Source organism: Podarcis vaucheri (assembly GCF_965113315.1).
Source record: "Podarcis vaucheri genome assembly, chromosome: 9".
Classification (NCBI taxonomy): domain Eukaryota; kingdom Metazoa; phylum Chordata; class Lepidosauria; order Squamata; family Lacertidae; genus Podarcis; species Podarcis vaucheri.
Window position 1 is genome coordinate 27555861 of NC_138767.1, and position 13077 is coordinate 27568937.

At 45.5% G+C, this 13077-nt stretch overlaps 1 protein-coding gene and 1 long non-coding RNA gene across 3 annotated transcripts in view; one reads left to right on the forward strand and one right to left on the reverse strand.

Moving 5' to 3' along the window:
* The first annotated feature begins 365 nt into the window (after positions 1–365).
* The window catches only part of UGT8 (UDP glycosyltransferase 8), a 43776-nt gene continuing 31064 nt past the window's right edge, over positions 366–13077 (forward strand). Inside the window, exon 1 of one of the 2 annotated variants that reach the window (XM_082236974.1) lies at positions 366–994. Coding sequence is in view for 1 of the 2 variants with exons in the window: in XM_082236972.1 (XP_082093098.1) it covers positions 11108–11141 (34 nt within the window). In the remaining variant the exon portion in view is untranslated. Of the gene's footprint in view, positions 995–10778; positions 11142–13077 lie in introns of those variants that run through there. The other variant, XM_082236972.1, reaches the window with a different exon arrangement.
* LOC309540339 lies at positions 7964–13042 on the reverse strand. The gene is made up of 2 exons (XR_014223190.1): positions 12888–13042; positions 7964–8199 (listed from the first exon to the last, which is right to left on the reverse strand). It is a non-coding gene; the product is annotated as an uncharacterized lncRNA (long non-coding RNA).

Consider the following 13077-nt stretch of genomic DNA (forward strand, 5'->3'; position numbering starts at 1 on the left):
ATGCTGGGCTGCTCGGCGAGATGCAATCGACACTTTCGCTGATACTTTGGGACCAATGAATCAGGCGAACCCGCCCCTCCCATTTATTTGCACCCCGCTTTGATCGATCACCTTTTCTGTGCTGCAGCGATGGGACAGCCCACCCCACCAGAAGCAGCTGCGTGGTGGTGTCCTTTTTCGCCCGAGTCCCGATCCCTCGCTCCGCTGACACCTCCTCCTGCCCGAGAGCGCCCCTCTGTAAGTGGCCAGGCGCCTTGGAGCGGGAGGGAGGCTCGGTCCCGCCCGCTGGGAGGTGGGAATAGGGGCTGCCCCATGGAGCTGTCCCTGCTGCTGCTGCTGCACTGGGAGCCGGGGTCAGTGCATGCCATCGGAAGGTGCCCGGGGGGCCACTGAGAGCGGCTGTCGGCGTGGGAGCAGGGGGAGGGGAAACGGATCTCCTCCTTCCTGGAGAGACCTGGACCCGGCGGCGGCGGCGGCAGTAGCAGTAGCTGCCTGACCTTCCCGTCTCTCTCCAGGGACCTTTCGCTGGTGCAGCGCGCGGCTGTGCTTGGGAGGTGCGCTCTCAATGTCACGAGCGGTCCATGTGCGCAGCTGATACTGAGGGCCCAGCTCTGAAGCCCGGGGGCGATCAGCAGGAGGAGGAGGAGGAGGAGGAGGAGGGAGATCAAGGGGACGCCCAAGTGATGAGAAGTTGAGGGAACCCTGAAGTTGCACCCCCTTGCTTGCTTCCTCCTCCAGCCCGGAGGCAGCATCCGAGCTCCGCATCAGCGGAGGAGATAGCGGAAGAGACACCAAGGGGAGCGAAGGGAATCTGCTGCTTCTCCCGGACCGGCCGACGCCTCCGCAGCGGATTTGGAAAAGAGCAGCAAACGCCCATTGTGTTTAAAGAGGACGGGCGGGACATCGCCGCGGGCTAGACGCTCCCCAACCCTCTCTGACGCTCTCTTCGCCCCCATTTCCGAGGCAAAGGCAGGGGATCAGATCCTGCAGTGAGGTAAGGAAGCGGAGGAGCTTTGCAGGAAACCGCGGCTGCCTCTTGGCGCTGGCAAGAGAAACGGAGGCTGCGAGAAGGGGATGCTGAAGGTGAAACAGGCGTCGCTGCTGGAGAAGAGGGGTTGGGCAGGTGGGACAGTTGGCCGGCGGGGCGGGCGCACGCCCGGGGAGCGGGTTGTGTGCGCGCGCGCGCCTGCCTGCGAGCCCGCACTTGGCCACGAGGGCTGGGGAGGGTCGCCGAGGGGAGACGGAAGCCGGGAGCATGGGTGGAGTCGACCCCGCGCTGGGAAATTGAAGGGCGCGGGTAGCTTAGGAACCGCAGGTGGAGACAGAGCATCACGTGTGTGCTGTGGAGGGAGAAGGGGTGGGTGGGAGTTGTGGACACACAGCTTAGAGGCAAGAGTTTGTATCTGTTATGTGTCCCCGCGCGCGTCTGTCTCCTTCCACTCCGGGAGTTTGTGTATACAGTATATATGTACAGTATGCATATATATATACGCGCGCGCGTGTCTCGGGCGAGGAAGTTGGCCGGAGGGCGCCGAGGAGGACTAGGAGAGGGCTGCTTCTGAGAGGCGCCTCGTCCAAATCCTCGCCCGCTCTTTTCTTCCTCCTGCAGAAACTTTCAACTCCTTTCCCCAGCCGTAGACTCCTTCTCCCCGCGCAACTGAACTCCCGGCTGCCCTTGGCTGGCGGGACGGTGCCTACGGGAGGAGCCTGAGGCGCAGCGAGAGGGGTTAAGCCCGGGGCCCCGTGGGAAGGAGGCATCAAGGGTAGGGGGTCGTGGGGGTGGGGAGGGGGGAAGGGGTTGCTTCCAGAAAAAAAGGGGGTTTTGTGTCTGGGGAAGTAAGTTGGAAGTTTCTGGAGGAGGAAGAAAAGAACGGGTGAGGATTTGGACGAAAGAGTACATTAAGGGAAGTAGAGGCAGGCTGTGCACATGGCTGCAGGAGGACAGGCTTTATGTGTTTTGGGGGGGGGCAGAATTGAGCTATCTGCCATGTGATTGGCTAGTTAAGTATTATTTATTTGTTCGTTTGTTTGATGGGGGGGAGCAGCTGCCCTCCCCGCCCCCTTTGTTTATGCCCATTGTTGTGCATCCAACAGCCCGCTGGAGGGGGGGGGGATGAGGGGCTTTGTTTTAAAAAGTGCTTCAGAAAAGGGAGAGTATCCTTGGGGAGGGAAAGATGCTGCTCTCCTAGGAACAACAACAAAACTTAGTGCCATTGCCATGAACAGATGGGGTGGAGCTCCTAGACCTGGAAGTAGAGCTTATTTCTAGGGCCTCTATACGATGTGTTTGGGATATGTAATGCCAGTAGAAGAAAGAAAGAGGCTGTGGGGAGCCTCTCTTGGGCAGCAGGCCAAGCAGGCTTGTATGGAAGTGAGATCAGTAGCTCAGAAGCATGGTGGGGTGAACTAGAGGGCTTATTTGAACTTGCTAGGAGCAGGTCCAGTATTGCAGGCAGGAGTTGAAAGTGTTCTGGGGGGATTATAGACAGTTGTCATTGGAGGGGATATGCATACAGAAAGGGCATAGGCAGTGCTATTTTTCTAGAAAAAGAAGTGCCGGAACTCACTATGAATGCCTCCCTTGTTGTCTTACAATGGTAATGGCTCCCACCTGAGAGGTGCCAGAACTGAGATCTGGTGAGTTCTGGCTGAAAAAAGCCCTGGGCATTGGAATATAGGGAATTAACTAGTGCTGAGTTGCACTGCTCCCCTGATCTGATTAAGAAGGGTAGAATGGAAGGTGTATCTGAAAAAATCTGAATGGCACAAACTCAAATGTGTATTGTTAGGCTGAACACACCTGGCTTGTAGAGAGAGAGATGATGCTTCATGTGGGAACCGATGATGGGTCCTTGACAAAATGCTAGTGGAGTCTCAGCTATATACGGTATTTGGAAAAGGAACAGACTGTGTGGAATAATAATAATACAGGACAGGTACCATCTAGATACAGTCTAAAGAAGAAGAATAGTGTGTTGCAAAGGCTTTAGGAGAACTAAAATCCCAGGTACAGCTTGACTTTGCTCATTTGCTTCTGCTGCACCACTGCAGTAAGCACCTCCTCTCCATCTGTTCCAATGCTACCGTTTCTTCACATTCTTTGTCCTTCTTAGAACCATAATGCCACAATCCTTGCCAGCCATGCAAAGCGTTCATTATTTTTGTATAGGAGCTGTGAAATTGAAGTATTTAAATGACAAAATGCCTTTTAATACAATATGCCTACTTGTACTTTTATCACTTTTTAAAAACTAATTTTGTGTAGATATTGGTAGATACAGATTCATTTTTGTTGTGACTTGAAAGTGAAGTATTCAATGTTGTTTGAATATATTTAGGCACTGGCATAAAAATGAATACAGTAAATAGCCAAAGAAATAATTAAATACAGTAGGAACATATAGCTCTTCAATTTGCTTAAGCAATCTTTTTTTTCTGATTAAAATATTTTGGCTGCTAACTTGTCCTTCCATACAGTATGCAATTAAGTTCAACCAAAACTATCTCACAAATAAAAAAGGATTGCGGATTTCTTGATAGACCCCTCCAGTGATGGTTGCTAGACATTACTGAATTATGATTTGTTTAAAAAATTGGAATTTATATTAGTCAAAATAGAAATAGTGGCATAACATAATCATTTATTTTTAATGTACCACATTTGTATCCTCTATCTTTCCTCCAAAGATACTGCCAAATGCTATCTTGACAAGCACCCTGTGCAGTTGCATAGCCTGAGAAATAGTGACTGGCACAAGGTCAATTTGTGGCTATCTGAAATTACATCTCTCCAGTCCTACAGAACAATGCTAACCATGCCCTGAGGGATGATGAGAGTTGCAGATCCACTGCCACACCTGAATCCCTTCTGGCTTCTGCTGTTCAAGGTAGACTGTGGGACAGGCTGTTCTCTTGAGATTTTGCTGTACCAGTTTCAGGCTGGTACAGTAGAGAATATTTTTATATATGATCAACCACATATAAAGGGGAGGTAGATATTACTTCAAGGAAAAGTACACATTCTTCTTGACTCATCCTGATGTTTGAGCAGATAAATAGGCACAGAACGCGACAGATTTGGCAGTTACCTTGTTTTAGTGGTGCAGCCAGGAAAAATGAAACTAAGCTTGAGATAATAATGTGTATTTATTCCTATACTTGATAATGTGGTGAAGCAGTCATGCTGCATGGGGGAGGGCATGCACGTTTTGCTGGATAGGACTAGGAACTTCTGCCCAAAGTCCTGCCCTGAAGGCACCACTGCCCTACACCAGCACTTTGGGTAGAGGTTATGCATTTTTGTACACTAATGGAGCTCCCTCTTCCAAACCTTGATGAAGGTTAATGTTTTACTCAAGCTATGCAATCCAGAGAAATAGGAGTAAGCCATAGCACGGCTTGACAAAGGACGTTGGCATAAATTAGCAAAATAAGGTGACATTGAATTGGGAGAATTTGTTTCGGGACAAGTCTGGTGGAAGTCAAGGAGCGGTGTTTGGTAATGGGGCTTGGTTAAAATGGAAGAAATGCTGGGGGTGAATGACGTTTGGGGAGGCGAATGAGGTTTGGGCTAAGTGAGAATGGGGGGGGGGGAGTGAAGGGGAGGAGGCCATGCTGTTGGAAATACTGGGGTGCCATAAAAGGAAAAGGTTATTGGTCCTACCTTTTGCCTTTTAGCTCACATGTGGCTGTTCCTCAGGAGCTCAGAGTTTCAGCTATATATACATTTTAAATGGGTCTGTGTAAGTAGGCCAGAAGTCATGAAGGTTCAATAGTTGTTACGAGATTTTTTTAAAAAACCAGCTATACTAGTCACAACAAATGTTCTAGCCACAATTTACAGTCATACCTCGAGTTGAATGTGCTTTGGGTTGAGTGTGTTCGAGTTGCGCATTACTTCTGGGTTTCGCTGCTTGCGCAGATGCTCAAAATTATGTCACGCGCGTGCGTGGAAGTGGTGAAACGCAGCATGCGCAGACGCATTGTCGCGTCTTGCGTTCCATTCGGGATGCGAACGGGGCTCTGGAACAGATCCCGTTCGCATCCCAAGGTATCACTGTATTGAAATCTGAAGAGGTGAAGCAATTTCTTTATTCTTGCACACAATCCTTCATACTCACTGATGATACCCCCAACTCTAAAATGTGAAATGACACTACTGATAAAGTGAGAAACAGTGATTGGGTGGGTGCCTGAAGTGAGGAAAAATGAAGGGGCTGAGTTATATAATAAAAATTGGGAAAGAGGCATGGAAAGAAAGGTGTAGAAATAGGATTACAGATTTATCAGGCTTCTTGAGGAGTGCCCATCATCTTCATGCAAAATGTAAGTGGGAAGAAGCCAGGGGATTTGGAAAGAGCCAATATTTTTTTATTGCTTAACTATGGGTGGTGTAAACAAACGTCTGTACACTTCTAAACAGCCTCCCATCTAATTGTGATAATGAGCATCTCCAAACACAAAATGAGGTGGTGGCAGATTTTTGGGGTTATGAAATGCAGCAAGTTGTTAGGTAAGTTAGTATTATTGTAATATTACTACCTAGGGCAAGTACTTGTGGGATTTGGGGGGGGGGTACCATGTACCTGGGACGCGGGTGGCACTGTGGGTTAAACCACAGAGCCTAGGACTTGCTGATCAGAAGGTCAACGGTTTGAATCCCCTCGACGGGGTGAGCTCCCGTTGCTCGGTCCCTGCTCCTGCCAACCTAGCAGTTCGAAAGCACGTCAAAGTGCAAGTAGATAAATAGGTACCGCTTCGGCGGGAAGGTAAACGGCGTTTCCGTGCGCTGCTCTGGTTCGCCAGAAGCAGCTTAGTCATGCTGGCCACATGACCCGGAAGCTGTATGCCGGCTCCCTCGGCCAGTAAAGCGAAATGAGCGCCGCAACCCCAGAGTCGGCCACGACTGGACCTTTACCTTACCATGTACCTTGACTTGAGTGGTGGGATCAGCATTTGCTGTTTTGCCTCAGACATCATCATGTCTTTGGCTGGGCCGGACTAGACAGGACAAAGCTTTACAAAAGTTAAATCTGCCTAATTTGGAGCCAGAAATTATTATTAGATATATAAGCAATAGCCTAGTATTTTTTTTCCACAGACTAGTAAATTTTGCATACTTATTGACAAGTCATATACCAACTTTATATGTTCTGAAGCTACTTTCAATGGTCACCAGTTTAGCAGAGAGGGTCAGATTTGATGAAGTGAACATGCGTGGGGGTCGACTGAAGTTGCTGAGCTTTTTTAAGGATTTTACCTCAGGACATATACAGCCATGGGGCCTGGATTAAATTGACTGGTGGGCCGGATTAGGCCCCCCAAAATGGACTTTGGACATGCCCAGCATAAGGCTGTCAGTCATAATGGCTATGCAACTGTCTGCAGAGGCGGCATGTTGCTGTATACCAGTTGCTATTGCATTAATATCCTGATTTTGGGCTTCTCATAGGGGCCACGGTTGGAAACAACATGCTGGATTAAGCAGGTTTTTGATCTGCCAGGAGGGCTCTCCTTATTTAATTTGTGTTAACAAATTCTCATATACAGCAAAACATTGACTTGTGTGCATTTATGGTAATTTGTATGTATTTAGCTTTACACGTGTGGCAAATATTTGAAAAAAATAAAAATAACAAGGGTATGGAAATGGGACAGGGTTCCAGGAAAAATTACTTTGGTAATCCCACCTGTCATTAAACCCAATGTGTTTTGGCTATACGCAATTTTGGCTTTAGGTGGTATACCTGGAGCATAACCCCCACTTAAGTTGTAGCCTTAGTGTACTAAAATTTGGACTGTTTTTATTCTTTCCACATTGTTTATGGATCTATCTAACATAGCCCCATTAGTCACTCTTTTTCTTATGAGAAAGTTTCTCCAAACCCTTGACCATTTAAATTGTCCATTTGGTACCAATTTTCAGCTATATTCCAGTGCCTCTTTCTGGCTATGGTGCTGGTTTGTGAGCTACAGGCAGTGCTGGGCAGAGATTACTTGGCTACAATACTCCATGCTCTCTCTTTTTTAATATAATTTTTATTGAACTTTCACTTTAAACAATAAACAATAATTTCCAATATGCGCCTACCAATCTCATTCCCTACTGCTCTGCCAAGTTTATGACTTCCCTCCATCCCGCCAACAAGCTTTCCCCTTTCAAATCTATATCTCACAGTTTAGTCTCATATTATAAAGTCTACATCGTAGGATTTATTTCAATCCTGCTAGTGTCTTCAAACTTCTACAGTTATTATTTATATAGTCAATAAATTTACTCCAGTCTCTTTGGAATTTTAGATCCATACTCCATACTCTTTTAACTTCCAGGCTGGACAGCTAAAAGGCACTCTATGTGTGGCTGCCCTTGATGATTGGGAAATCTGGCCCAAAATGCAGTGACTGTGTCACTGATCAGGTAGACTGTTTGGAGCACATATAATTGGGTTTTAAAACAGCTGCTCTGGTTGCCAGTTTGTTTCCAGGCCTAATTCAAGATGTTCATATTGATGTTTAAAGCTATAAACAACTTAGGCCTCAAATGTCTGAAATGCACCATCTATTCCAACAGACCCCATCAGGTGTTAAAAACAGGAAAGAAGCTCTCTTGATAGGTTCCACCACCCTCTGAAGTGTGGTGAATGGCAATGCAGGAGAAGTCTTTCTTTGTGGTAACTCCTAAATTGTGGAACTCCTTTCGCCACAGACGTGTGCCTAGCAGTTTCATTATACAACTTCCATTGTATGCTGGGGTCATGTGTCTTTACCTTGGCCTTTGGCAGTTGAGGAATCTTTGTGGGACTCACCTCTTCTGTTTTGTTTAATCTATACAGAGCTGCTTTTGTCTGGTTTTGCTTTACAATTGTATAAGCTGTTTAACTTGCTTTTAAAGGATATGAAATTTTACGATCAGATAACTTAATAAGTATGACTGTGTAAGCAGAACTGCAAACAATACTTTAAATATGTCTGCACAATAAATTTATTTAGCTGCAGTATGATACTTTTTCTGATATCCTTTCTAATAATTTCTGACCTAGAGTTTCTTTTTTTCGGTCTTGCAACAACCTGATGTTCATTTGTATATTCCTGTAGAGTTAGTGTCAAGAGGGTCACTTTCTCTTGTCTTTTTTCCCCTTGCAGCTCTGGTAAAATCTAGATCAGAGTTTGTGAGCATCATTCAGGTGGTCTGCGGCATGTCTGTGGAAATACAATTAAAAATCATACAGAATTTAACGCAGCACATTACAATAAAATCCTAGGCAATTTTCAAGTAGTCTGGTGGAGGGAGGGAGGGGGGGAGTTTAGGAACCACTCGTCTAGATGAAGGAACCACAGGGGGAAAAAATGCTGTTCTTCAAGGGCGTCATCCATGTGGGGCTGTGGGGGCTGAGCCCCCCAATTTAAAATGAGGGGGCTGGCCCGCCTCAGTATTCAATAGCCCACACCATGAAAGGAGGCCGATGGGGCATGTCATGCCCTCCAAATGGCCTGCTGTGGCTGTGATGGGCTATGTCGGCCCCTCCTACTGAAGCGGAGCCTGTCATAGCCGCAGGAGGGCCCATCAGGCCTCTTTCCACAGTGTGAAGTCATGTGCATGCCAGGCCCCCACAATGTTAGACAGAACCCTGTGCATCTGGTGTTCTTTATCACACAAATGTCACATTCCGTTTTGGGGCAAATTCGCAAGGAAGTTGTTCCCACCGAACTGGAGTAAAGTATCAATCCACCAAAAAAAAACCTGGTCGATTTTTGAATTAACTCTCCTTAACCATTTTTTATCTTGTCCCCCACACTGAGTACATGGGAGGTTTGGTATATGTATTTCTAATATATCCTGATCCAGACATTTGTCAGCACCTGTCTGTTTAAACTTTAAAAGCTTCTCTATACTTTTTTTGACATCAAGTGCTCTCAGTCTGTGTCAATATAGTTCAGAGGGAGACTTCTTTGCTTCATAAATTACTTTGAGGTTTGTTTATTTTTACAATCAAGCATTATATAAATTTTATGAAGTAAAATAAATATAATGCATTTCTTATTATTGGACAAATCTAAATTATTCCTTCTAATACGTTTACACAGGCATCCCCAAACTCGGCCCTCCAGGTGTTTAGGGACTACAACTCCCATCATCCCTAGGTAGCGAGACCAGTGGTCAGGGATGATGGGAATTGTAGTCCCAAAACATCTGGAGGGCCGAGTTTGGGGATGCCTGCGTTTACACATCCATGCAAAGTTTTCAGAAACCCCCCTTATCACCTACATGTATTATCTTTCTGCAAGCTGAGATAGTAGAGCAGGCTTCCTCAACCTCAGCCCTCCAGATGTCCTGCTAGCTAGCTAGGGATCATGGAAGTTGTAGGCCAAAAACATCTGGAGGGCTGAGGTTGAGGAAGCCTGTAGTAGAGAACTGAACTATTGTTCATCCTTTCAAACCTCATTCTAATGATACGCTCTGGATTGAAATTAATGTCCATGATAATTTTGGTTGATTAATGGATCTTCTCTGAGTAAAAGTTGAATACAACCCTCTGTCTTTATTTTGCATGTTGATAATTAGCAGTATGGCCCAAATGCCATTTGCAATGGAGGGTAGGGTTCCTGTTCCTTTAAGAGTACAGTGGTAGCTCGGGTTACATACACTTCAGGTTACAGACTCCGCTAACCCAGAAATAGTACCTTGGGTTAAGAACTTTGCTTCAGGATGAGAACAGGAAACGTGCTCCGGCGGTGCGGCAGCAGCAAGAGGTCCCATTAGCTAAAGTGGTGCTTCAGGTTAAGAACAGTTTCAGGTTAAGAAAATTGCTTCCCTCCCAACTCCTGCATCGCAAAGACATTCCCATAGCTGTCAACTTATGACAGAGCTATTCATATGCAGGTTGTCTGGCAGTGTGTTTGATGCCTGAAATTATCTAGCAGCATGGCGTTCCTCCTGATAATTGCACAGTGCGATTCATAATATTAATGAGTAAAGGGTAGCCTACTGGTGTGACATCAGGATAGCTACCTTGTACCAAGCCAAACGTAATAAGACAGAAATCCAAATATTCCCAAGTTACAGGGAACCAGGCAGAGGGCCTTCTCAGTAGTGGCGCCCTCCCTGTGGAATCCCCTCCCACCAGATGTCAAAGAGAACAACAACTACCAGATTTTTAGAAGCCATCTGAAGGCAGCCCTGTTTAGGGAAGCTTTTAATATTTGATGTATTAGAGTATTTTAATTAATTTATTTTTTGGAAGCCGCCCAGAGTGGCTGGGGAAGCCCAGCCAGATGGGCGGGGTACAAATAATAAATTATTATTATTATTATTCTATCTTTTTGCGTAGAATTGTTTGTGGTTATCCTTCAGTAGATGCTCCCACCCACAGATGCTGTGGTTTAAACCAGGCTTCCTCAACCTCGGCCCTCCATATGTTTTTGGCCTACAACTCCCATGAGCCCTAGCTAGCAGGACCAGTGGTCAGGGATGATGGGAATTGCAGTCTCAAAACATCTGGAGGGCCAAATTTGAGGAAGCCTGGTTTAAAATTAGGAAATTTAATTCATACTGTCCACTGGTTTGTATACCACATGGAATCATACTGAAGAGCTTGATGCTTCCTTTTATAAGGTTGGAAAGACTTTGAACCACAAGCCTGTCGTGCTTCCACCTGCCAATGTTTCGTGAGAATTATTGCCTTGGAACTCTGCGTTATAAGAGACAGTATAAATTAGCAGCAAAAAGATGAAGCCGGCAAAATATGTTATCTTCTCAAGCAATCTGAGGTTCTGTCCTCCGGCCCTCTAGAGGGAGATGAAGCATGCATGCCTTTATCTGCAGTTTTTCCTCATTTTAACATGGCAATTTGTCAGCCTGCCCTAGATGGAAATCTGTAAAGGCCTTAGGTAGGCCTTCATCTTTCTGAAGCCCTGGAGTGTCCTGTTCATTTATGAATGTTTCTTCTCCTCTGGAACCTTCAGCGCAAGCTGATTGCTTTCCGTTTCTTCACTATTTCTGATTGTATATTTGCTTACAGACTGCATGTTAGATGGTTCCTTTGGCTCCCTCTCCTGTACCGGATATTCTCTCAGAGGGATTTTCTATTAGGGATCTGTTCCTCCGGCAATGCTGCTTTGTAACACACTGCAGGCCTCAGCAGGTAAAAAGATGGTGATTATGCTCATACGTTTTCCATTCACCTTTCAGATTATGCTTGTTCTACTCTTTAGGAAACCGTGAATTGAAGTCTGTGGCCAGAAAGATAGCTGAAATGCTTTGATGGTAGCGATAGAAGATAAATTTTATATAACCACATATTGGGCAAAATTGATGTTAGTGGAAAATAATAGTAAACTCAAGTAAGCTCTCAAGTTAGATAAAAGGGGGGGGGGAGGGTATTCCTGTTCCTTTGTATTTCTTGTGATCTTTCAAAACTCATCTATAAGAAACTGCATTCAAGGTTAAGTTCTTTGATTTCTGTAGAAAAACCTATTTATGGAGACATTTCAAAAGTTCAGATATTCAAAAAGACACTGCTGTAGAAATTTAGGAATAAGTAAATGTTATTAGCTATAGGGTTTATGGTGACATAAGCTTTCTCAGATGTATGTATGAAGGGTGATAGGGAGGAATATATAATTTTATTGTATGATTAACTGCCTTTTGGAAAACGAAGGAAATCAGGTTTTTAGACATTCAGCAATGAAAAAAAAAATTACTCCTGACTTGTGTTCAAAGAGGTATATTGCTCTATAATTTAGAGCAGGATTACTAATGTTTAAAATACCGCATGGCTTATGTTGTTGTTTTTTCTCATCCTAAAAAGTGACCTTCAGTGTCAGCACTAGTGCAGATTCATATGCTAATTTATTGTGGACTCTTGACTGCATTTGGATAAAACAGAATGCCTGGCAAAACTTCTTGCTGCAGTCCTGGGCTTCTTTACACAAATGTAAAGTAAGGTTATTTTTGCAGTACAGATATATGCCATATGTTTAAGTGGCAAAACTGATAAAAGTTGTGTTACATAAGTGTATAGGCTACTGGGAGAATCATTTAGCAATATATCTCTGGTTTCCCCCTAATGTTTTCCACAGTAATTTTATTGTTATCAAATCAGTGAAAATTATTATTCACTTTGAAACTTAGATCAACTTTGATTTTTACATTGTGGATTATGATGAAGCAGGAAAATCAGAAACTGCCTTATACCAGATCAGACCATTGACCCATACGTCGAATACCTTACGTAATTCGGCCTTCTGCTTATCATACACTATATTAGTAGCCTAGATTGCTTTCTATGTAGCCAGGAATAAAGGACTCTTAAACTCTTCCTTATGGAAAGCTCTGTGTAATTCAAAACAATTATACCAACTGAAGCTGTTCTTCCAAAACTTACTGTTGTGCCTATTTTATATACCATATTTTTCGCCCTATAGGACGCACTTTTTCCCCTCCAAAAATGAAGGGGAAATGTGTGTGCGTCCTATGGGGCGAATGCAGGCTTTCGCTGAAGCCTGGAGAGCGAGAGAGGTCGGTGCGCACCGACCCCTCTCGCTCTCCAGGCTTCAGGAGAGCCCCAGCGCCAGCCCCACAAGGTCGGGGGACAGAGGGAGGCGGAACGCCGCCATCCCGCTGTCTCCCGAAGTGGTTTGGAGGCTGACGGCGGGGAGACCCCGTCGCCAGCCCCGCAAGCTCCGGGGACAGCTGGGAGGCGCAGCGCGTCTTCCTGCTGTCCCCGGACCTGATCTCAAGGCGGGCGGCGGGGAGAAGAGCGCTTTTCCCCGCTGCCAGCCCCACAAGCGCTTGGTGGGGAAATAATTCCCCCCCCCTTTATTTCCCCCCCAAAAAACTTGATGCGTCCTATGGGCCGGTATGTCCTATGGGGCGAAAGATACGGTACCTTGGAGGCAAAACATGATCAGGATGTTCCCTTCAGAACAATTTGAAATCACTGCCTGAGTTCATAAAGGTCCTGGAGCATCATAAATGGCACATTTGGCTAATCACCTTCCTCTTTCTCTGACCTAATTGCATAACTGAAGCCTATTGGCTGGAACTGTTCAGAAATGGCTTTCTTGATTTCAAACCAC